The sequence below is a fragment of the Eschrichtius robustus genome, chromosome 9 (genome assembly GCF_028021215.1).
Source record: "Eschrichtius robustus isolate mEscRob2 chromosome 9, mEscRob2.pri, whole genome shotgun sequence".
In the NCBI taxonomy this organism is placed as follows: domain Eukaryota; kingdom Metazoa; phylum Chordata; class Mammalia; order Artiodactyla; family Eschrichtiidae; genus Eschrichtius; species Eschrichtius robustus.
The window spans coordinates 125,471,394-125,497,481 of NC_090832.1; the positions used below are offsets into that span (position 1 = coordinate 125,471,394).

General features: G+C 39.7%; 1 protein-coding gene across 1 annotated transcript in view; it reads right to left on the reverse strand.

Annotated features, from left to right (window-relative positions):
• Positions 1 to 10,230: 10,230 nt before the first annotated feature.
• The window catches only part of UBE3D (ubiquitin protein ligase E3D), a 145,370-nt gene continuing 129,512 nt past the window's right edge, over positions 10,231 to 26,088 (reverse strand). The window contains exon 10 of the mRNA XM_068551048.1: positions 10,231 to 10,786. Coding sequence (XP_068407149.1) covers positions 10,766 to 10,786 — 21 coding nt within the window. The 3' untranslated portion in view covers positions 10,231 to 10,765. The remainder of the gene's footprint in view (positions 10,787 to 26,088) is intronic.

Genomic DNA, 26,088 nt, shown 5'->3' on the forward strand with positions numbered 1-26,088 from the left:
TACTCTTTTAATTTAAAAAAATTTTTAATGAATAAATGCGTGTAACATTATATATGGTTAGGGTGTGCAATGTGTTACTTTGATACGTTTATATTCTCATATTGCCAATGTAGTGATATTTATCACCTTACACAATTATAGTACAATATTATTGTCTATATTCATTATACTGTGCATTAGATCTCTATGGCTTATTTATTACTCATTATAAGTTTCTACCCTTAAACACCATCATCTTATTACCCCAGTTCTCAGCCCCTAGTGACTACCATTTTACTCTGTTTTTTACAGGTTTAACTTTTTTATATTCCACATATAAGTGATATCTTACAGTGCTTGTCTTTCTTGAAGACAGCTTTTCTAGGACAGAATGTAATTGCAAAAATCAGCTGGATTCCATAAATTTTCACCATAACCATAGCCACAAATTTAGTAATTCTACACAACTGCTTGAAAATTAAAACAGAAGAAAAAATTGGTTAATGCTTAAGTTACAACACTTCTATAAAGGTAGAATAGTCAAAAATATATAAATGTATTGGAGTCCCATCTTCATCCAAACAGTGGCAACATCTGGGTCCAAGAAACTTCCTGGGAGAAAATCATTTCAAAAGAAGAGAGAATTCTGCATGTGGGCTTGGTTCAAAAGTGGCATTTTAGTGTGTTGTACTCAAAATTTGTCTTTAAGTCCAGCTACAGGATGGGGACTTCGAAGTTTAAAAATTGATAAGCAATTTTTACTAAAAACAAACTATTGACACTGGGGTGCAGGGAAACACTGCTTTGGGATTTCTGTCACAAAGTGTAACACAAAATGGAGACACTCAACATTCTCCTACTTCTGCACCCTACACAGAGGACCATTGGCTCATCCAAGTTTCAGAGACAACTGCACCCTTTTGCTCCAATGGGGGGCATCCAGGAATAAGGGACACCATGCTCACAGACAACAGCCCCACCATGGACACCTTAGCAGTGGAGATCACCAGCACCAAATGATGCTGGATAAAAGAAGAAGAAACTGGCAGATGCCATAGGGTAGGTGATAGCTGGTAGATGATTTATATGATCACCACCTAGATACAGAAAATTTTGCAGGGAGCTGCAGGACTTTCAATAGCAGGTGAAGATAAGAACCAGAGAACTACAGTTTATTCTTGCTCGTCTGACCCCATTTGTCTACTTCCCTATGCTGAAGTTGACTACAGTAGACTACATAAACATATGTTACTCAAATATTAGGTCCTAGTTCATTTCAAGAATATGCTGAATTATTCTCTAAGAAGAAAAGTGATCACTGATCTGAAATTTAGTAACATATTCAACAACTTCTTTCCCATCTGTGGTATTTCTGGTTGAGTACTCATATTTTACACTGCTGCGACCCCAGAGCCTGATGCTTGAACATAAGGGAGGGAGAAAAATACACAAGAAAATTAAGAATATAAGGGAATAAGGCTTGTTCACCATGAAGACTCCACCCTGTTCTCCTGAGAACCAGTGGCAATGAACAATGAAAAAGAACTCCTGTTACTTTTGGAGATTATATAAAAGGTAAATTGAACTGGTCAGAAACTTCTGGGCTGGCTTCGTTTCCTCTCTTAAAGAGTTTTGCAAAAGCTTTTCTGCTCACAAGAGAACACTGAAAAAGAACTCATTGTAAAAAGTCTATGTGAAAGTGCTGAGAATGGGTTATCCTGCACCGTGGTAGATCAGAGCTGACTGCAGATGGAAAGTATGTATCCTACTGTACTTTTAATGGCCTTCAAAAATAATTAAGAACTGAACAGGAAAAGCATTGATGAAGTTCCTCCATCAAGACTCTCTTTGACAGTTTTTTTGGAATTGGAAAGCCTTTTCTTTTTTTGTAACAATAGATCTTCCTTTTCTCAATCTACTGGGTGCTCTGCTACCAGCTTAATTTTCCTAATGTACCACCTTCATCATGTCATTCTCCTGCTTAAAATCTCAGAAAATAAATTTCATAGGCAATGGGAAGGAGGAGTGGCAAAGAATAGCTAATAGAATAATAGCTAATAGAATAATAGCTATAGCTAAAATGTATGGTGCACGGTGTGCCAGGCACTCTTCTAGACACTATGAGTATGTTAACCCATGTAATACTCAAAAATCCCTATGACATAGATGCTAATTTTTTTTACCCCAATTTAAGGATGAGGTTACAGATGGCCAAAAAGCACATGAAAAGATGCTCAACATCACTAATTATTAGAGAAATGCAAATCAAAACTACAATGAGGTATCATCTCACACCAGTCAGAATGGCCATCAACAAAAAATCTACAAACAATAAATTTTGGAGAGGGTGTGGAGAAAGGGGACCCCTCCTACACTGTTGGGGGGAATGTAAATTGGTACAGCCACTATGGAGAACAGTATGGAGATTCCTTAAAAACCTAAAAATAGAGCTACCATATGATACAGCAATCCCACTCCTGGGCATATACCCGGAGAAAACCATAATTCAAAAAGATACATACATCCCAATGTTCACTGCAGCACTATTTACAATAGCCAAGACATGGAAGCAACCTAAGTGTCCATTGACAGAGGAATGGATAAAGAAGATGTGGTACAATGAGAAGCCCGCACACCACAAGGAAGAGTAGCCCCCGCTCACTGCAACTAGAGAAAGCCCTGAGAGCAGCAATGAAGACCCAACGCAGCCAAAAATAAATAAATAAATAAATTTATTAAAAAAAAAAAAGAAGATGTGGTACATATATACAATGGAATATTACTCAGCCATAAAAAAGAACAAAATAATGCTATTTGCAGCAATATAGATGGACCTAGAGATTGTCATACTGAGTGAAGTAAGTCGGACAGAGAAGGACATATATCGTGATATTGCTTATACGTGGAATCTAAAAAAATAGTACATATGAACTTATTTACAAAACAGAAATAGAGTCACAGATGCAGAAAACAATCTCATGGTTACCAGGGGGGAAAGGGAAGGGAGGGATAAATTGGGAGATTGGGATTGACATATACACACTACTATACCTAAAATAGGTAACTAATAAGGACCTACTGTATAGCACAGGGAACTCCACTCAATACTCCATAATGACTTATATGGGAAAAGGATCTAAAAAATAGTGGATATATGTATATGTATAACTGATTCACTTTGCTGTACAGCAGAAAAGTAACACAACATTGTAAATCAACTATACTCCAATAAAAATTTAAAACAAAACAAAACAAAAAATAAAGATGAGGTTAGTAACATGCTCAAGATTATAGAGGTGACATTTCAACCCAAGCAGTCTGACTCTAGCGCCTTTCACTCTTAACCACTGCAGCTAAATCCCAAATCAGGGACACAGAAGAAAAATGTGTCTCTTGTTCATGTTGTGCTCAATCTGGAGAAGTCAGAAGGAAGATTCTATGGTTTCATGATGGCATTCAGTGCCTTCCACCATCTAACAAGAACTCTTTTTCTATCTTATTCACTCTTCCATCTCAACTCCTCCAAACTAGCCAAATGTTCTTAATATCCTGAAATGCTCTCCTTCCTGAGTGTCTCCATCTTCCTGTCTTTACAAATTTAATGATCATTTAAGGCCCACATCAAGTCCTGCCTCATCTAAACAAGGACATCTTCTCCAGCCATATTCATTGGGAGGGACCTCTTCGAACTCCTACAGTCATTGCGGTCCACACCAGGGGTTTGCTCTCATCATTCATTTGTGATGGAATAAAGCAGAGGAACAAATAAATACAAGTATCGAAACAGGCTTTTCTAAAATTGCCTTGAACAATTATCACAAGGTTGGAAAGAAACATAGGAAATGTGTTTTATTGATCGAGTCTCTTTGTTTCCTCTAGTGATTTCTAACACATATATTTCCAATTGGCTCATGATTTCTTTAAAAAAATTTAAAAATATATTTCAACTTATTTTTCTCTTAATTTCAACCATAAAACAGCATCTTCTGCTGTGCTAGATGAGATAGAACCTTGGCCACTTTTTCTTTTCTTCTTGACATCCCTTCTCAGGTTTAATTGAATTAAAATGCAGAATTTTAGTTCAATTCCTTTGTTACTTTATGTACCTTATTTCAAGAATTCTTTCTTAACATTTGCACTAAACTTTGTAATCCTATGAACAATTGAGAGAATTTATAGTGACCTCTGTCGAGTTTATTATTCAGAATATTTGTGGGGATGGTATACTCTCTGAGTCCAATATGTACTATTATGGAATGATGACTAATTTTGATACTGTCACCATTCTATGAAGACAAAGTTTCAAGAGAAGAGGCCACACCAGTTTCCAATCCTTAAGCCTTTTTTTTTTAATTGGAGTATCATTGCTTTACAATGTGATGTTACCTTCTGCTGTACAACGAAGTGAAGCAGCCATATGTACACATATATCCCCTCCCTCTTGGACCTCCCTCCCTCCCATCCGCCCCCCCCTCCCCGATTCCCGCCCATCTAGGTCATCACAGAGCACCAAGCTGACCCTTAAGTCTCGATTCTGGAAGGGAGTATAGGAGTAACTAAGGCACGTGCTTCTGGTTCATTTTCCTAGAAATGGTGTTGCTTAAGGATGGATGGGGAAGGGGGTGGGAAATGTAAAGGGAGATACAGGTCAGAGATCTGTTTCCTGTTTCCAAGCACTGGTTTCCTAAGACTCAATGAAGAAACAGAGATTCCATTATTTTATGGGCACTTACAAAATGCTTTGCTTCTATAATTCCTTTCCCAGCTTAAGTCTGCAGAAAGCCTGCCAATGGCCTCCTCAAGCCTGGAAGGGTTCTGGGCAAAGGGTAACAAGTCCCATTTTTCTTGAGTTTAGAAAAGGTTCAGCCAGAAACTCCAAACAGGCAATTTACTGCTGCAATCGTTTTGAATTAGGTTACCTACTTGTTCCCGATTTAGGTCTTTTGGTAGATGTACTGAAATTTGCAACCAACATACTGATGGAGTGTGTATAAACAAACTTTGGCCATAAAGATTCTTCTCATTTTTTTGCCTCCAAAACAAATAATAAAATAGGAGGAAAAAGTTTTAATCCATGAAATGTTAAGAGATCAAATAAAAATATTAAAGAAAGGCTGTGGAAGGTCACAGATAGGTCTACTACAAGGCAGAAAGGGGACACAAATCCTGCACTCTGCTAATTGTACCCGGTAGCCCAAGGACCCTAGAATAATTGTGGGCCCCTGAAAATGGGTTTCTTAATTTATCTATAACATGATTGAGAATGAATTAGTTTTGTCTATTCCTCAATGAAAATGGACTCATGTTTTTAAAAGAATATTAGGATAGGTTGGATGCTTTTTAAAATGTTTTGACCAAATGTTTCTCTTGTCATTTTTCTTAAAACTAGAGAATTTACCTCTTAAAAGAACTTATTTCCATGTAAGTCCCCCCAACTTTTTCTCCCAGATTAAGGAATGATGAGCTCGATTCAATAGATAAAAGCTGGAAGCATCTCAAGAGGCAAACGAAGAGAAATCGTTATATTAAGTCACACTGAATGCCATTGAGTATAACGATTATTTAAGAATGTGTAGAACGCTTAGATAAGCAGCTAGTGGGAATCACCCCTCTGATGTGTAAGATAAATGTTAATGCTTTTCTAACTCCAGAATAAGATGTACCAGTCATCCCCACATCCTGAATTACAATGAAACATGAGTCCCAATTAATCTTTGTTATATGCTAAGAACAAAAACAAATGTTACAGGGTCAGCAACTAGGCTGGCTTTTTCTATGCAAAACCATTTAACCTTGTCAGCACTTTTTACTACACGGGCTACTGATGGGTTTAATTACCAAAGTGGTTACTACAAAGCCAATTTCATCTGAGTTCTAGTCGGCTCTTCTGAAATCAATGAAATCAAACAAGCTTTGCTAACACTGGTGTATCTTGTTTAGTCAAGCTACTTTCGGCAAAATGATGTAAGTTTGTGGTTTCTACTCAATCTGTTGGCATTTAATGATGTGTCTCCACAGTCACTTTTCATGGAGTTGAAATATTTTGTACACTTTAGGCTCAAGTTGGACCTCCCTTCACTCTCCCTTTACCCAGTTTTTTTTTATTGTATTTATTATTTTTAGAAATTATACTATTGTATAACATAGCATTTTACAATAACATATAGTACTTTTTTGGTCAGCTCCCCCATGAAAATGTAAGCTATGTGAGGGTAGGGACTTTGTTTTACTGATTCCATCTGTTGTACCCATAACTGTGCCTGGCATGTAAAAGGCATTCGATAAACACATGTTAAATGAAGAAACCTCAGAGACTGGTTTGCCAAAATGGGTGGCCAGTAGAAATGTTCAACAGGATCTATGTACTGTAATTATACTAGATGATAATAGGTTCACAAAACCACTTATTTAAGCGATATGTGATTTAATAGATAACCACTTTGTCAACTTAAAAGAAAAAGCACACAACATAAGGGTTGTGAGTTTAAGTTTTACTCAGGGTCTTATTGAGGACTATAGCCCAGGAGACAGCCATTCAATTAGCTCTGAGAAAACTGCTCCAAGGAAGTAGGGGAGTGGCCCATTTATATACGACTTCTGGTGAGGTCATACATGCAGTCTAGCACACACCTTGGTAAAAGATTACTGCTAATCGCAAAGAATAGATATCTCAAGTTCATGATTTTAGTGCCTTCCTATGTATGGAAAGATGCAACACTCTGGGTTCATAAAATTCTTCCTGAGATATGCATCTAACTATCTAACGAGGCTGCTTGTTTAAGCACAGAGTGCCTAAGCACAGAGTGCCTCCTCTGGTTTTCCATCCCGAATTCCTCTCAGGGTGCACTGCTGGTCAGCCACTGCAGTGTGTTACCACATAACCCTAGTAGGATGAGGGGTGAGCGATGCTCATTGATCTTATTTGTTCACAACTTACTTAAGTGATTTAAGTTTTTAGATATTAAAAAAACGGACTGGAAATTGATATTTTACTATGCTTCTGGTCCTAGGTAACCTCTTACTGTTCAAAATTCTCAGTACCATTATCTAGGAATGCTATGGAATAGATTCTGGAATTGTATTCACAAGACACAGGAGGCTAATGTGGAACGATTTTCAAGGGCCAACATTAAGGTTGTACAGCCTGTTTCAATTCTCTCTAGCCCTCCTAACGTGGTTTACTAAATTCACACACACACACAGAAGCAATTTTCTCTGTACAAATAGGAAGTCAGATAGAAAGTCTCCCATTTCCCTTGTTTTCCCACCCCCTGTGGCCCCAAAGAAATAAACTCTCCCAGGTTTAGACATGTTATTCTCAGGCCTACCCAGTGACTTGATGTTTACATTCAGCTCACTCTGGGCACTAGCTGAGCTGTACTGGCACCCCCCCCCACCACCCCAGCCCTGGGAGAATCAATGGAGACTGAATGAGCTTGAGAACTTCACCATGACAAGATTTCAGGTGCCATGACAGATGCAACTTCACCCATGGTAACTGCAGCGTGTGGACAGAAATCTGCCGTGCGTTTGTGTGTGTGTGTGTGTGTGTGTGTGTGTCCCCTCCTTTGGCTCCCACCCCTCCTTCAGAGTCCCTCACAGCCACTCCACCTTGCACTGCCCCCCTCTGCCAACAGAAAGGAGGTGGGTGGGCTTACCTCTCATTGGCTTGGTTCCCATTCAGACCCCAGACAGAGGTGAAGGGGTGTCACTATATTTGACTTAACCTGATTTTACTTAGACAAGGTTAGTAAATCAGAATACCTTTCTAGTTGGGTTTTGTTGAGTGGTAGAGTTATCGTTTGAATCATGAGCACCTTTACCATCTAAACTAAACAAACATTAGTATGGTACAGGTTTCTTTTCCAGAGGGAGAAAAACTATCTTAGAAGGAAATTCTATTTTAGGCACAGGTTGAACTCTGCTTCATCTAATTTATTCCAATCTCCAACAATTAGATCAAAACGAACTGAACTCTTAAGAAATAGTCACACAGTGGTATTCATCAGCAGTGTCCATTTGCGAAAACAAGATTATACTAAAGCCAGGCCACGTGCCAGGAAAAGACTCAGATTTTGTAATGACTGTGTCATTGGCGATACACCACTATAGGCGACCAACAAATGTTGTTCTCAGGATACATCCTCAATAGCAGTGGTTCTCAACTGGGGTCAATTTCAGCCACCAGGGCAATGTCTGCAGACATTTGTGGTTGTCACAACTGGGGGAGGGAGCAACTGGCATCTGGTGGATAGAGGCCAGGGAAGCTGCTAGACGTTCTCCAATGTACTGAAGGGTACCAGGATATGTCACCCCAAAATATGCCACTTTGGCATAAGGATTATTTTGAGCTAAAGACAACTGAGAACGAGCAGAGGCAAGAAAAGCTTTTTAACCTCCCCTTAACTGCCTAAAAATAAAGTCTAAATTTCCCCATTTGTAAAGGAAATTTACATTTATAAAGGAAATTCCCATTTGTAAAGATGTCTCTGTATCAGGAAAAGATCTACACCTGGAGACAACTCTTATAATCGGAGAAACTATTACCAACAAAACAAGACAACCCTTATTTACCACGTATTTCCTCCCCTCACGTTCCTAGAACTTGCCTCCCCCTGCCCAGAAGCCGCAAACTCCCTTTTCTTTGTTTATTCTAAGATGGTATATAAATTTCGATCATCTGGCCACTTCCTAAAGTCTCATGTCTTTGTGAAACTTCTGTGCAGATGCATGTAATTAAGCTGGTTTTATTTTTCTGTCGTTAATCTGTCTTTTGTCAGCTTGATCTGCAAGCCCCAGCCACTGAACCTAGGAGGGTTTTTAGGAAGAAAGGTTTTTCCTCCCCACAGCACAGGACAGTCTCCAAAACAAAGACTTATCGGCGCCCAAATGTAAATAGTGCCGAGGTTGAAAACACTGCTCTATACTGACAGACAGAAATCTAAAGCACCAAAAGTCAGCAAGGTGTTTGGGAGTTCAGTAGCTTCAGTGATGTCAAACCAACTCTCCTTTATGGCTGTGAGTCTTGGATATAATACTAAGAACTTTAATGTTTCAAACTGTGCTTAATAAAATGACCCTGCAGGATCAGACAGAGTGGTTTTCTTCCTCTGTCCGTTCACCAGCCACAGAATTAGGAGCATTACACACCACTGCTCTGCTGGTAGGACCTGTGTTTTGGTTAAAACTACACGGAAGAAGAAATCATGAAAGGTTCACTAAATCACAACGCCAGTGACCCCTATGTTAAGGGTGTTAGGAAATCAGGGGACAGAAAACTTTTTGAGTAAAGAGGTATTAGGTGGTCCGTAGGGTAGGATTAATGCCAATATGAAACAAAGGAGGACCCTCCTGGGTACAATTCCTTTCCATGTCTCCCATTTCTTGTTTGTAGGAAATAGGCTTCATTCAGCCTCCTAGACCTTCCCTGAGTTCCAAAGGGCAGATTCAAACAGTTGCTAATCCGAGAAGGGAAGGAATGCAGACACTAAGGATGAGTCAAGAAACAATAGTGCAGTGATGAAATCAGGGTCCTGGTTCCTTCTCAAGGGATATACATAACAATATCTTCTGCAGGAGCTAAGACCCCCCCATCCAAGTGGAGGATGGTAACTTCAGGTTGAGCACAAGATCCTTGGAGCACCGCCCTGTTACCTCACCAACAGCCAATCGGAAGAAAATCTGCACACTCTAGAAGAAAATGAAGACTCTGACCTCCTCCCCAAATGATTCTCCCTTTAAAAACTTTCATGGTTGAGCAGAATCTTTGAGTTTGTTTTTGGACACAAGTCCGCCATCTCCCCAGGTTGCTGGCCTCCTGAATAAAGCAGGCTTTCCGTTCCAAACAACACTCATCTCTGGAGTAGTGGCTTTCAAGCAGCAAGCAGCCGAACCTGAGTTTGGTAACAAACAGGCTTGATGAGAAGCAGATATAGCTGCAAATCCAGAGACTGTCCTCCCTTGAGGAGTGTGCAGGGAGGATCTGCTTGGCTCCGGCCCCAGAGTTGCTCCTACTGTGTGATTACCAGCAGGTCTGAAACCTTCTCTGTAAAATTAGGAACGGGGCCTATGCCTTGAAGGACCCCCTCCAGCTCTGTCATTCTCATTCAGTGGTTTCCTCACCACCTGCTCTGGCACACAAGGACTCAGACAACTCTGTAACAGGATGCCAGTGAGGTATATTTATTGATCTGAAGCAGTATTTGGTAAAGGAAATAAAGAACAAAAGGAACACATACAGGTTTGCATAAATGGGAAACCCTTTAATTTGATAATCACGCATTCAACAAACATTTATTTACTGAGCATCTCCTCTGAATAAGGTATACAAAATTCCATATTTTATTTTTAAAAAATGCTTTTATATGAGCCTGCGAAGTTCTCTGAAAGTTTATGTCCTAAGATTTGCAGCAGCTAACATTCAACTCCACCAGCGAAGCCCCTTGCTGCATTCCGCACAGGACAGATGGGTCTCCACCAGCTCTCTCTCTCCAGGTGGTGCTGACACAGCACATATTTGAACACTCCTCTCGGTGGGAAATAGAGACGTAAATTCTATACTTATCTCTCAACCTGCTCCTATGACTTTCTTCACAGCCTTGGTTTTTCAAAGATTTCAAGTTAACTCTTCTCTCAGAGAATTTATGCAAGCAAGTAAACTCAAAACTGCAATGCCCTGTTCTCATTCTGTAGCTGGGTTCTTGTCTCTGTAATCGCTGCCCACTGGGCCGACTGCTGGCTGCCGGTGCACCCCGTGCTGTGGAGAGGAATGTGTCGGCTCCCGCAGTTACATCTTCAAAAAGGCCACCTGCAAGAGGAAGAAAAACCCACAGTGCTTTCCTTATATAACGTGATGAAATGGCGGAGTGCACATCAAACCTGAATCAGGTAAGTCTGCTCGGTAAGAATGCTCACTGGTCTACAAAGAAAAATGACTCTTAGTCGGGCCAGACGTTGCCATTTCACAGCAGGAGCCAATTAGTCCTTTTTTAATGAACCATACAGTAGTTAAAACAATTCACATGCACTTTAAAAGAAAAAAAAAAAAGTTTAAATTGACACTAAAGTTGTATTGCCGTGAAGTAATCCAGTTCTCTTTCCCATTGGTTCAAATGGCTGCTTTGGATCTTCCATGAGCATTGTTCCAAATCCCGAAGACTCCTGGGCAATTCCAGTTTCTCATTACGATTGGTAATTACACCAGTCTCTCTTCGGGTCATGCCAGTGCTTTCAATTGCATCATATTTATTGGGCTTGCCAGCGGCAATTTATCTTAAAACTCGGTTGTTTTAAAACATTTTAATTCATACAGGCTTAGGTACAAAATATTTTCAGACTATTTAATAAGGTCCAGATCAAATGCATCGAATTTCTCAATAGTTTTAGCTAAAGGAGAAACAAACATCATAAAGTCAATCATAAACACTTAGAAAATTCTAGTTCAGGGTTCAGGGGTGATAATAAATTGGGAAGGTGCCAGCATCAGGAAGAGGGTGGAATGTAGCTTAGAGATAAAGATGGAGAAACACGGGGCAGTTAGAAAGCTCATCCCAGGCCTTTATCGGGGGGAAAGAGAGAGAAGCAGAAGGAAAACATTCTACTCTGGGACATTTGGTACTTAAGTCCCCAAACGCAGTTGAAGGAGGTATGTACTTAATGATCCCTGTTAAGGGGATAGGAAAAGTGAAGAGTCGTGCAGGGCAAAAGCCATCTGCTTTATGTTGAGTAATTCAGAGGGATGTTACTCTTCATACCGTGCTGGTGAGAAAGGCCCCTGCTGAGTTTCCATATCAACTTCCCGCTGAGTTTTTACATCAAGTTCTGCAATGAGAACAAAGTTGAAGGAGCAGGCAAAGAAGAGAGGTTAAGATTCCTAAACAAAATATAAACATGGAATGCGGAGGGGACAAGATAGGAGAGTAGAAGGATGTGAGCTCACCCCTTCTTACGGACAATTGATGCAAACCTCAAGGGCTCATTGTGAAGAGTAAATGAGATAATGTTTATGAAAATACTTGTGTTTCTCTCCCTGGCCTCTCAGATGATAGACATTAGGAGCCCATGAATATTCTGACGAGAAGGGGCTGTTGAAGACAGACCAGCTGGGCCCTTTAGGGAATGATCACAGAATCCCAGGGAAGGGGACTTAGGGGTCGCTGAGGCTGACTTCTGGCTCACGGTGGTTAGTGGCCCTGTCGGGACATTCTGCTTCTTCAAGAACAGTTTACAGGGAGATTCCCAAGATGCCAATACCACTGCTGATACTCAGAGACACAAGGACGATGGATAAAAACCAGTTATCTCTTTGTTAATTCTGAAAACTGCTGTGTCATGGAGTATTCCAACCAAGAACTACTTAGAATAACTGATGCTGATAAATGTCATCATAAAAATGGTTAAGAACTTTGGCTCTGGAACCATACAGACCAGTGGCTCTCTACTTGGGACAATTTCACCCACCAGGGGACATTTGGTAGTGTCTGGAGATTTTTTTTTTTTTTTTTGTCACGGCATGTGGGATCCTAGTTCCCAGACCAGGGATCGAACCCAAGCCCCCTGAAGTGGAAGCCCGGAGTCCCAACCACTGGACCACCAGGGGAGTCCCTGGAGATATTTTTGGTTGGCACAACTTGGGGGACGCTAATGGCATCTAGTGGGTAGAGAGGTAGGGATTGCTGCTAAACATCCAACTATGTGCAGGACAGCTCCCCATAAGAAAGAACTAGCAGCCTCAAAACGTTAACAGTGCCAGCGCTGAAAAATGCTGAAGTTTAGAATTAGATCTTTCTGTGACCTTCGACAAGCTTGTTAACCTCTCTCAGCCTTTCCTTGTCTGCAAAATGGGAATTATAACAGGACCTGCCTGAAACCTGTAAAACACTTTCCTATTTTGACTCTTTTCATCCTCAGCACAGTCTGGTGATTTAGGTAAAGCAGGCATTTGAAACTTTGTTTTACAAATGAAGAAACAGAAGCTCAGAAAAACTAAGTGACTTGCTCAGGATACAAAGCTAGTAAGTGGCAATGATGGGTTTAGGAAGAAATTTTGATTTCTAATCCATGCTTTTTCCCCTGGTAAGTTTACAGATAGATGATCAAGATAAAACTGCACAGGTTGGGGGACTTTTAATCCTCATTATTGTCTCAAATATGAAAGATGTATTTTCTTTTGCATGCCTGTGAATATGGACACAAGATGGAGAAAACCACATGAGGCTGAGCTCATTAAAACAAATAATGCAAAATGGAGTCCCCATCAAAAAAGAAAAAAATTTTAATTTGACCTAATATGTCTTTTTTTTTCATCGTTCGTTTTTATAGTGCCGCCTGCCAAGGACACTATGTGTTTTGCAGGACTTAATAACAAGAAACTGCAATCATCCTTGGGAACAGGTACCGTACAATGCATTTTAGCTTCTTTTTATTTAAAACACTGTGAGTTAACATATTTCAAATGTTGATTTTGTGTTCCCTAGCTTTTATCCATGACAGGAAAAATTGCTTTCCCTAACTGTCATTTATTTTAAGAGAGGATAATTTTATTTTGTTCTACTACACTGAGAAAAGTCTCTGTATTTCATCTTTTTAGTTTTATTCCCCAAAGTAAAAAGTTTTAAAGCTTTGCAGAGTCTATGAGTACAGCTACAGCTTCAGGTTCCGTTGTTACATTCCTGGAATATATAGTTACAAAAGTATAAATAACTATTAGAAACTAGGGAAGACAGGACTCTTTGGAGTTGGCTGTAACATTTGACTCTCCCTGTTCTCTCCTCCTGAATTTGGACACTTGGGAAAGGAAAAGGGGAGAGAGAGTGAAAATGTCTAAAAATAATGTCTCTGCTTTGAGTCACGATCTAAAAACAATCTTCTTAAACTACCATAAACAGGGCCAGGCTGCTGTAATAGCTGACCAAATGTTCAGTTTATAATGCTTCTGTACAATTGCATAAATATGTTAAACACTTTTGAATGTTCTTGTTATCTTAGTTAACAAAATTATACTATGAAATTCTATTTCTCAACATAGAGCTGGAATTTCAATCAATAAAAAGACATGCTGTCAAGGCAGACTGCACAAGATAAAATTAACATTAAAAAAAAATCCTACATAAATGCTTTGAGGTGCACTAAACAAGACAGATGAAACTGTAAAATACTGGAAACTGTGAGTTTCATAATAATTGTGAGCTTTAGAAAAGTCTCTTTAGAATAAGTAGCATAGCCATACACAAATGTTCCTTTTAAAGGGTACTGTAGACTTAAAAAAATAAATATTTAAAACTATTCCTTAAATATATATTTTTGTCTAGGTACGGCTCCTGTCCAAAGTTATGTCTGAAATAAATGTTATGGCATGGAAAAAAAGTTTATATTACAAAATCCAGTTCCTAGGCTCAAACTTCATTTACAAAATAAAATATACAATATAAATGTAAATATAAAAATAATAAAAGAAAATGACCTTTTCAAGCATATTATTTATTTCGAGTCTTAAATCCTACTGGGGTACAAACCATTTACTAACTCCCTAATTCAGCATCGATCAGGCCTGTGTTGATGACACCTGGACTCCACTCTTTGTGCTGAATAAATAGTATAAGATTTTCCTCTCTCTGGGCTGGCAGGCTGTCTTCATTCACTCCATTCATTCAATGATTAAGTACCATCTATGTGCTGTGACTGTCCCGTCACAGACCACAGTGAGAAGGCATTCCCTCGTGGCATTAACACGTGAGTGGGGGAGAAAGTCAAGTCGTGAGATGATTCTAATAGGTTGGAATAAGTCTAAGACGGACGCCTAACGCCTGCTGGCAGAAAAAGGATCATTCCTGGGTTATGAAAGGAAGTGCGATTTCTGAAGCAGTAGCCTGAACAAGGTAGTTATTACTCTAATTATGAATAGTGTGTTGGCGAGGAGAGACGATAAACCTGGCATGGCACTGAGTGGGATATACTTTGTTCCCACCAAAAGATGCTGGCTTCGCTAAATGAACTCCTAGCAAAGAGGAAGGATGGAACAAAGGACCAAAGATGTGAGAAGCAATACAATGAGGAAGAAGGTCTTATCCCACTAAAAGCACAACGAGTGTGTGGACAGAAATACCAGACCAAGGAAACATCAGCGTGGCCTTCCAACTCAAATTCTGTAAAAGCCTTTAAAAGTGGGGAAAAAAGCAAATAGGATCAGTGTCTTTAAAGGGATTTAAACCCTTACCTTGTAGTTTATTTAGGCTATGGATGCACTAGGATAATTTACAGGTCAATCAAAAGCTTGTGATTTTCATCTACCGGGAACCAGTGAAGCAAAGCACAAGCTGTATTTTCTAGCGGAGGGCAGCGTGTGAAGTACCAGAAGACAGAGACGAGAGTGGGGTAAAGACGACTGATACCTCTTCCTCTCCAGATGGGGCTGGACACATGGACAGTTCCTGGGTCCTGAGCCTATTCTTCAACAAAGCAAGCTGACTGCAGATGGAAAAGTATGTATCCTACTGTACTTTTAATGGCCTTCAAAAATAATTAAGAACTGAACAGGAAAAGCACTGATGAAGTTCCTCCATCAAGACTCTCTTTGACAGTTCTTTTTGGAATTGGAAAGCCTCTTCTTGTTTTGTAACAATAGATCTTTCTTTTCTTCTCAATCTACTGGGTGCTCTGCTACCAGATTAATTTTCCTAATGTACCACCTTCATCATGTCATTCTCCTGCTTAAAAATCTCAGGAAATAAATTTCATAGGCAATGGGAAGGAGGAGTGGCAAAGAATAGCTAATAGAATTAGAGGAACGACTCAAACACAGTTCTTCTAACTCCTAATCCAGTGCCTTCATTTCTGGCCACTGCAAAGTGAAGACGCTGGTCTAGGGTATCCAAAAGTCCTTTAAAACAAACATTTTTTTTTTCTAGATGACAACAAGATTGTCAAAACAAGGGAGAAAGAAACAAATTATGTCTAGACCAGTATCTTGATATTGCTATAGATCGGGCCCAACATCTACAAAAGGAGGACTGAGTCCTTTTTGTTAGCTATCTAGAGACTGAAGGGGCCAAATCTCTCAAACTGACCCACTGTGTAAAGCTAGTCTAGTCAGAGTTGAGAGAATGATTTTTTTGGGGGGGTGGGGTGGGAGGGGAGAGCTTCTGATATGCCCTGATATAGTTTTCTTTTCTAAATATACTTAACATGGGCATCTTTAGCAAACTTATTTGGTTCAGGTAAAGAAAATTGTCACAAATTTGACTTCAGAATAAGCTGGTAAAGAAGAAATCTCCCACACATTGCTTGGAGTATGCCTATAAAACAGGATAGACATTCTAGAAAACAGTTTGGCAGTCTTTAAAAACTAAACATGTACATAATTACTGTATGACCCAGCAACTGCAGTCTTGGACCTTTATCCCAGAGAAATGAAAACTTTATGTTCACACAAACAGCTGTACATGAATGTTCATGGCAGCATCATTTCAAGAGCCAAAACCTGGAATCAGCCCAGATGAATGCTTAAGGGTGGGTACATCCATACTGTGGATGCCTATTCAACACTAACAAGCAGCGAATTGCTGATACATGCAACAACTTGGAAGATTCACCAGGGAGTTATGCCGGGCTCAAAAGGTTACTTTTTGGAACTGTAAAGTTCCATTTATACAACATTTTTGAAATGACAAAATTTCACAAACAGAGGACAAGGTAGTGGTTACCAAGGGTTGGGGATGGTGAGGAGAGGAGGGAGGGTGTGATTATGAAATGGCAACAGGAGGGATCCTGGTGCCAAGGGAACTGTTCAGTGTCTTGACTGTGGTGGATGCACAAACAGACCCACGTATACAATTACACAGAACGTCACACACTTGCACACACACACGCAAAGGAGTACAAATACAACCAGGGAAATCTGAGTAAGATGGGAGGACTGTACCATGTCAATACCCCAAGTACCATAGTTCTGTAAAATGTTACCATTGGGGGAAACTGGGCAACGTGTGCAAGTGATCTTTCATACTCTTTCTTACAGCTACGAGTGACTCTATAATTCCTTCACTAAAAATTTCGACTAAAATAATGCCACAATACTTTGCAAATGACCTTGTCTAGCTTACTCCAATCCAGTTACCTAGATTGTCGTTCTGAGATGCATTATTCAAAGTCTTGTTCACACTGATGTTATGCTTAATATATCATTGTGATCCCATTTTCCTCAGTGGAATGACCTGAGTAAGCTGGTAAGTTAATTTTGGAATGAGTCCTGAAGCAGACGGCTACAGTGAGACACAACACCGTTATATTTAACACAGGTTGGGCTGACAGTCTGGCATTAAACGCTTAGGTTACACATAACAGCACCTGAAATCTTAGGTTGTATATGAAGTACTTATTCTAAATAGTCCACTAAGCACTATTTTTTGCTTTTTCATTGCCATGGAGTAAATAATGAGAAAAAATTCTGGCATTTTTAAAACCCAGAATTGCTGTAACAAATTTCCCAGACACATAAGAGGCACTGGACAAATATTTTTTTCAGACTGAATACATTAGATTAAAACTCTAATTTTAATCTTAAAATTAACAGTATCTTACAAAAGATTTGGAGAAAGAGGAAAACAGAGTTAGAGCGTTTGTTTGTTTCTTGTAATTTGGTTAACTGTGAATTCACGTCCTTTTTTTTTAACCTACCAACAGGGGGCTTAAGTTTTTTAATAGTTTGTATAAGCCCTTTAGTAAATGTTAATATGTTTTTTATGCAGTGAAGAAATTAAGTGCATTATTTTTTCCTGTTTCCCCAAATACTCTAACATTATTATTATGTGGGTCTATTTCCATATGGTTTTAAGATGCATTTTTCTCATACTGATTATCACATGTGCATATTTTTTATATCATAAACATTTTTAGGTGCTGCTCAGTAAGTCTTTATTCTTATTTTAATAGCTGCAAAACAGTCCATCATAACAATCTATTACAAATTTAAGTTGTTCCCAGGTTTGTTAATATCAAAAGTAATAATGAAGTAGTTACTATCATGTTTATAATTTTTTTCAATTTTTAGAATATTCCCTTAGGATAGAGTTCCAGAAATGGGACTATTAGATTGAAATGTATGAGTATTAATCTAATTTGATACATATTTGTTCCAATGAGCTGTACCAATTGGTAATGCCACCAGCATCCTATCTTTTTTTTAAAAAAATTAGTACTAATTTAATAAAAGGAAATGACATCTCAATGCTTTTTGAATTTATTTAATTGCTATGAGTTTAAACATTCTCCCAAACGTTTGTTTAATAACATTCTCCCAAACGTTTGTTTAATAAACATTCTCCCAAACGTTTGTTTCTTGTAATTTGGTTAATCGTGAATTCACATCCTTTTTTTTAACCTACCAACAGGGGGCTTATTTTTTTTAATAGTTTGTATAAGCCCTTCAGTAAATGTTAATATGTTTTCTATGCAGTGAAGAAATTAAGTGCCAGGCAGCATCTCATTAAATCTTTATAAACTCCACTTGAATTAAATATCTAATTTAATTGTCTCTGGATTATAAATGGGGAACTGAGGTTCAAAGAAGCTGAGTAACTTCTGCTCACTGCTATAAGCTAGTAACAAGGCTGGGTGTGCAATCGGGTCTTTGTTTCTGAGCCTAGTATTCATTCCGTCATCAAAGCTCCCTTCCATCTAATTATGGTGAGAGATAATTGCAAGTAACTTTAGTTGAAGAAAGAATCCATAATATTCCAATTTTAAATCAGATTTAGTAGCAGTTGAAATGATGCAGTCGCTCTCATTTGTTAAGCAGAAAGCAGATTACTTCTTTACGGTTAGATGTAAGGAGGAGAAAGAAAAAGACAGAAGAGCAAATTAAAGCCCTTCTTGTAAAGAGAAAATAATTCCTTGATTAGAAGAGAAAGTTTCCGGCAAGTGAGGAGAGCCTGCAGGATAAATGAGAAATCAGCCTGAAACCTCAGAGAGGAATTTCTGTCTGTAAGTTTAGCAAGCAGGATAAGTTACATTGGCATAGTTTAGTCAGTTCAGTAGAAAAGATTATAACTTGGAATAATCAAACAGCAGTTAAGGCCTAGTGAGAAATGGATCAAATTGGAACCAGATGTTTATTTTCTTTAGCCACTTACTCCTTAGACATTACTTTGAAAATATAATATTAAAGATATGCGAATCTTTAAAAAGGAAAGCATGCTAATATATCCATTTTTAAATAAATGCCATTTATTTCTTAAGCCTGTTATTTGGAGTTGCTGGAAATAAACAGGGCTCATAAAACTGTAATTTATTTATTTTAAAGGAGGAGCACGAGGATATTATAACTACAAAATGAAACAATAGTAAATGCCTGCGGAAGGGAGCACACTGAAGAGGACAAAGCTTTGTGATTTTTTTTTTTTTTTTCCTTTTTGCTTTAAGCCACGTGGAAGGTAAAGAGGGGCTCTTGTATATAGAACTGTTGGTGGAGCGTCTCCAAGTCAAGAACAGCTCAGTGTATGGGAACAGAAAAGGGCACCTACTCATCAAGGGCTCCCAGGGTTCAAAGTGGTAAGTTTTACACCTGCCATTCTAAGCTCCACGAGAAGCCAGAGGAAATCAGGTGGACACGAGCAAAGTGCAGACTGGTGAAGTCTAACTGATGTGGAAAGACTGGAAAGCTGGAGACAGAGTATACGAAGCCGAGAAGTAAAAACAGATTGGTGTGAGAAGGTGGTACTCTGTACAGAGAGCAAAGATTCAGACCAAGGGAAAGATGAGACTGAATCCCTTCCCTGACTCCTCCAAGCTGAGAGCCTCCTCTCCCTCCAGTTCTGCCCACCGGTGGCCGTGGGGACTAGTGACAAAGGACATCAATGGACTGGCAGGCCCTGGAATGGACAAGACCCTCGAAAACTGAAAGAGACGATTATTATTATTATAACTGTACATTAATGTTTTATGTATTTTAAATATTGCTACAGATGCTGTTCATGAATAAATTCTTCTCTGCTGTTCATGAATAAATTCATGCTTCTTTAATTATTTTTAAAGGAAGAAGCACAATTGGCTGATTGTGTATAAAAAACCTCCAAGGCTTACATAAGGCTTTCTCTCGCTTATACTATCCTATAACAATAGTATCTACCAGGGACAGGGACTGACACCGCACACATTGCCTCTGAAGAAAAAACTGCAAACCTATAATGTTTGCACACGGAAGAAGGTAGATGGCTTAGTGTAAGATATCACCAGCTACTAGAAAAATAACTCCGAGCCCAGAGGCCACTGATAGGATTGTGTAGAGAGGGTGTGTGTAAAGGAAAGCACTCCAAGTGGTTCAGACCAGCACATCCTTGATTAGAGACATAATTCATTCCATAGAAATTCAGTTCTGAACCCAGGATTATTGGCTAAGCCATGGGTCTTTAATACATGAAACTATCTGGCTGAATTTACCAATAATTAGGCTTCTCCCCAATATATCCAACTGATAACATTAACTAGAAAGAAGAGTCTGACTGATTATTCATCAAGGCACTCTGTAAAGCAGCGGGAATGAATGGATGGATCTAAACATGACTTATAACCACTCATCATTAGTGTATTACAATGTGGACTGGACTTTTCTGGCTTCTGGGGCATTGAATACTTGGAGATGACCAGTGCTCGACTATATTTTGTTGGGAAATACCAGTAACCTTTAAAATCAGCTAACTGCCTTCAAATGCTGGCCTTCGGAGTTCACTATGAGTTCACCATGCCAGCTTTCCACAGAAATGCACGTTCTATGAGATGGCATCACAGACTGACTGAAGAACTTGCATACTTCAGCATACTTCAATCAAGTAACAGCTGGCACAATTTATAGCTGAAAGAGGCTTCCTGGCTTAGGAGAAAGACCGTATGTAATTTCCAGAGGCAACACAGTCAGGTTACCCAACCTCTGTGCCTGAGTTTCTTCATCTGTAAGATGGGGCTTCCCTCTTCCTCTGGTGGGTCAAGGATTGTATGAGATACTGAGATGTCTGCGACTGGACCCAAGGAGGTCCTCTCCTCCCCACACGGATGATGAGGAAAGCTTATTCAGCCAAAAGCCTCCCTCCACCTACCTAAACGGGGTCTGAACATCATGACTCATTGAGCTGCAAAATTAACATCAAATATCTACGGGTGCTTTACAACAAAGTGCGAAATAATTTTTTCAGGATTAGAGAAGTTCTGAGATGAGACACAGAAACAATTTTGATCTGCGGAGAAGAAGGACTGGGAAGCCATGAGAAAATAATGTACTACATTTTGATGGGAAGTGGAGAAAATTTGGAAACTCATATATTGTTTCAGGTGTCTTTAACTCACCTAAATTGCTAAAAGGTGGTGAGCAGAAACAAGTATTCCACAGAGTCTGCTGTGTTCTCAGAACTATTCCATTTGGTATTTTTAAAGACAAGGCCTATAAACACTTGAAAAATGTTCTCTATTTTCTACTGGTTTAGGGGTAAAAAAATTTTCTTTGAAAAGAAAAAATATATTTTTTAAAATTCCCCCAAATTTTCTTTGAGGTCATCTTTCTAAAGTATGAGAAATGAATGGAAAAGGAAAGTGGGCCCTGTTGGGGGTCCCTCAGTAAGGGTTTTTGGACAACCAAGATCCCATATGAGATAAGCGTGCACGATCTCACTCCTTTTCTCGAGAACCCTTGGTTCATAACATTAGTGTGATGCAAATGTGGAGAGAAAAATGTTGGACTGGTTACATCAGTGAGTTACTATCTTTTCATTTTGACAAACTTATGAACAAACCCGTCAAGACAGGGCACCTCTTTGTAATGTACAAAAAATATTGAATCACTATGTTGTATGCCTGAAACTAATATAATATTGTAAGTCAATTTTACTTCAATTAATAAAAAAAGACAGGACTCCTCACTCAAGTCCCATCATCCCCAGAGGTTGCCTCTCCCTGTTCAAACTTCTGCCGGTTAATCCATGACACCAAAAACCTTCAGGGCACTTAGCTGTTTTTTGTTTGTTTTTAACTTATAAAAGATTTCAAATATTAACATATTCTCTAGTCAACAGAATAGTATAATAAATCCACAAATATTACCCAGAAACAATAATTACCAACTCATGGCCATTTTGTTTCATCCAAAGCCCTGCCACAGAACTCTTTTGAAGCAAATCCCAGACCTATTATTTTGTATATAATTCAGTATGTGTCTCTGAAAGAGAAGGACTGGGATAAAAATAAAACCACAATGCCATGACCACATCTAAAACATTAATAATAATTCCTTAACATAATCAAATATCCATTCAGTGATCAAGTTTCCCCAACTAGCTCATAAAATTTTTTAACAGCTGGTGTTTGTTCAAATCAGAATCGAAACATGTCTAAGTAGTGTTACAATGGATTCATACGTCTTTTAAGTTTCTTTTAAATCATAAGTTCCTCTGCTCTTTTTTCTCCCTTTGGTTTTTATGTTTTGAAGAAATCAGATCTTTTGCCTGCCGGGTTTTCCATAGACGGGAATGTGGTGAGTGTTTTTTGTTTGTGTTTTTAGTGTCATTATCAACTCATGGATTTAAAATACATCTGATACGCTTTAATCTACTACAGTCATTATTTGTATTAATGCTCACATCATCCCATCTTTGTCAGTGAGAATCTCTTCAACTCAGAGCCTAAGTCCTGAGGACATGATCATAGTAATTTATATTGGTTTTTTGTTTGTTTGTTGGGTTGGTTGGTTGGTTTGCTTTCTGGTAGGATGGGACTCAGCCTCATCTTATCCCAGACATGGAATCAGCCATTCTCCGGAGGAGCCTAGCTCCTTCAGTGAGGAATGGTATTTGGAGATAAGAACTAGAGCGCCTTCCTGCTTCCAAAGTTCCTTGGACATGTTACCTCATGTGTACACATATACAGCCGCTACCCACCTCTGGGGCCACCATGTTCCCTTTTCAAAATGCACTCAGACCCTATTCAGAAACCAGGTCCTCAACTACTCAGAGATGAACCTTTTTGTCTGGTTACCTAAGGAGGACAGGTTAGAAAAATACCACCTTAGCAACAGAGAGAGAAACTGAAACCAAAGAAAGATCATGAGTCCCTTCCTTTTCCACTGGAACTAAAAGGAAATAGTTAAGATCTGTTATCAGAACTTAGATGGAAAAAGGAATCTTTCTAGATAGAGAACTTAATTTTTTTTTTTTTTTTAACTAGTAAAGACCTTCCTGTATGAGTAAAAGAAAAATGCTTCCAGAAAAAGGCTGATCAAGAAGCTCTCTTGGGCATGGAATGATAAAGGTAACTCACTGCCTTGCGGGACAGGTCCCTGCTGTTAATTTGTTTGTCAAAGCTGTGGAAGAATGAGGGGGGGACGGTCATTCCGTGGAGGCTGAGCGCTGGAAGTCCGTCCCAAAGACAATAAAAGTCGTTTTGTAAACTTGTCTGGCTAATTAGGAAGAGTATTTCTGCCCTCACTAAAGGAAAATACCCTATAACCCTCACAGTATGTCTGGAACAGAGAAAAAAATGAAAAAATGGAAGGGCACGCTTCACAGTAATTTTGATAATTTAGAGCAAACTTATTCAGACGGCAAAATGTTTCCCAGCCCCTGAGGAGCAGCAGAAGGTTCCTGTAAAACCTGAACCTATTATCGGGGGGTGGGGTCTGGGGGGGGTGTAATGGGGACTCCTCCAAATCAACCATAAAAAGTCTTACAACAGACACTTCACAAAAGAATGTAAATAACCAAAAAGCATCAGGGAGATGCAAATAAAAAGCATAATGAGATGCCCACCAGAATAGCTAAAGTAAAAACGACTGGCAACACCAAATGATGACGCCGTGGATGGTGATACGGAACAACAGCAATGCTCGTACACAGTTGCTGGGAGTGTAGAATGGCATAACCACTTTGCAGAAGTGTCTGGCAGTTTATTAAAAGTTAAACACACATTTACCCTACAACCCGGCAATTCCATTCCTAGATATTTACTGAGAGAAATGAAAACATGTCCACAAAGAACCTTTATCAGACTGTTCACAGCAACCTTATCAAAATAGCCCCCAATCAGAAACAACCCAGGTATCCATCAAGAGCAGAATGTATTAACAAATTGTGTTTTTTTCATACAATGGACCACTATTCTGCAATAAAAAGAGAGTGAACCACTGATAAATGCAATAATGTGGATAAACTGCAAACACATCACGTTAAGTAAAAGAGACTAGACCAAAAAAAAGAGTATACACTGTACGATTTAATTTATACAAAGTCCAAATATAGGCAAAATGAATCTATGATGACATAAATGAGAGACAGTGGTTTCAGGGGAGGGAGGATTAATAAAAAGGCCTGAAGGGAACTTTCTGGAGGAATGGATATGATCTATATCTTCTTTCTGGATGGTAGTTACGTGGGTGTATGTACAGCAGTGGTTCTCAACCACAGGTGGTTTTGCTAAGCAGGGAACATGTGGCAATGCCTGGAGACACTTTTGATTGTCACCCCCCAGGACGGGGTGCTACTGGCATTTAGTGACTGGAGGTCACGGATTAGCAGGACAGCTCCCTACAAGAAAGAATTACCTACTCCAAAATATCAACCCTGCCAAGGCTGAGAAACCTAGTGTATATACAGTTGTCAAAACTCACCAAACTGAACAACTAAAATCTGAACATCCTATTGAATGTTAATTATTACCAAAAGGAAGAAAGAAAAAAGAACTCAATAACCTCTCTCCTCACCCCAAAATATAGGTGAAGGACAAGATTGGGGGGGGGGGAGAAATTTCACATTTCAATTCTGTGAGTTCAACTGCCCAAAAAACACATTTCAATATCCAAATCACGCTCAGTTAATGTTGATTGAAATTTTAAAATCTTGGGCAAACTTCCAGTTCTGCATGTAAGGAGCTTGGAAGTTGCCATTCCAACCTAACAAGTAAAAAGCTGAACAGACTGAAAAATCAACAGCTCTTGGATCCATTAGGGAGAGGAGGACACAGGGCAGACGGAGGCTGGAGAGACAGGACAAGGCGGGGATTCAAGGCTTGCTGGAGGAGAGATTTACTAGAGGGAGCCAGAGCCAAGGTAGGAGACCTGGGCTGTAACTGACGAACCGCTGGAGGCTCAGCGTGCACCCGTCTGAGAGTGAAAAACTGCAGGGGGATCCAGTCATAGTGGGTCCCACAGTTGTGCGAGATTTACCTCCAGAGGCTCGACCCAGGTTCTCACAGTAAATATGGGAGAAAAGTCCCCTTGAGCTTCCAGAGAGGAGAGGGGAAAAGGAACCATTCTGAAATATGCCAGAGTCCTCTGCTGTTAACAAGGTCTGCCCTCGGGGGGTTGGGGGGGGGGGTGACTAGTTAACCAGAATCTAACCTGCTGGGTGTTATCAGAGCCTAACTGACCTGGGGAAAGGGAAGTGACCAACTCCAGCCCAATCTGGCCGTCCCGTACCACCGAAGGAGGGGAGAAAAAAAATTAAAACTTGATATAAAAATGTCCAAAAAAATTATACCTGGGGAAAGATGGACGGGGTATGGGCAGTCCTCTCCACAACTCTCCCTTCAAACACACCCTTCGTATCTCCCCTCTCCCACTGGTAAAACGCACACAGTGGGCTACTCCACTTAAAACTTCCTGAAGGAATTACATTTGGGCCTCAGGGGAATGTTGATATAGTTGTGCACAGACAGCCCTGGGTGATAAAAACAGTGGGGGGCAGGGCACCCGCCTGGCCCTTCAGCCTCAGCATCTAATCACCCACCCCAGGCTCCACGCTCTTCCCGCCCATGGCTCTGAGCTCACCAACTTCGAGGGAGGCAGCCGCAGGGCGAGGCAGGCGTGGAGCTGGGTGAGGGCTTCCCGCTATCTCACAGGTCACAGTGACAAGCAGGCAGCTGATTTCCACGGTTCTCTCTGAGTCTCAGGAAATTTCTGGTACAAAGTAAAAAGCTGTTCTTAAGTGGAAAGAGAAATGGATCCGGAAATGCTATGCCGTAAACTAGTTTACGGTACAGGTGCTGTTACCTCTGATGTTTGCAGAAAACAAGTAGCTCATGACTCAGGTTACTAAAGCTGAATTTCAAAAACATTTTTTCCCTCGGGGGGAGGAGTCT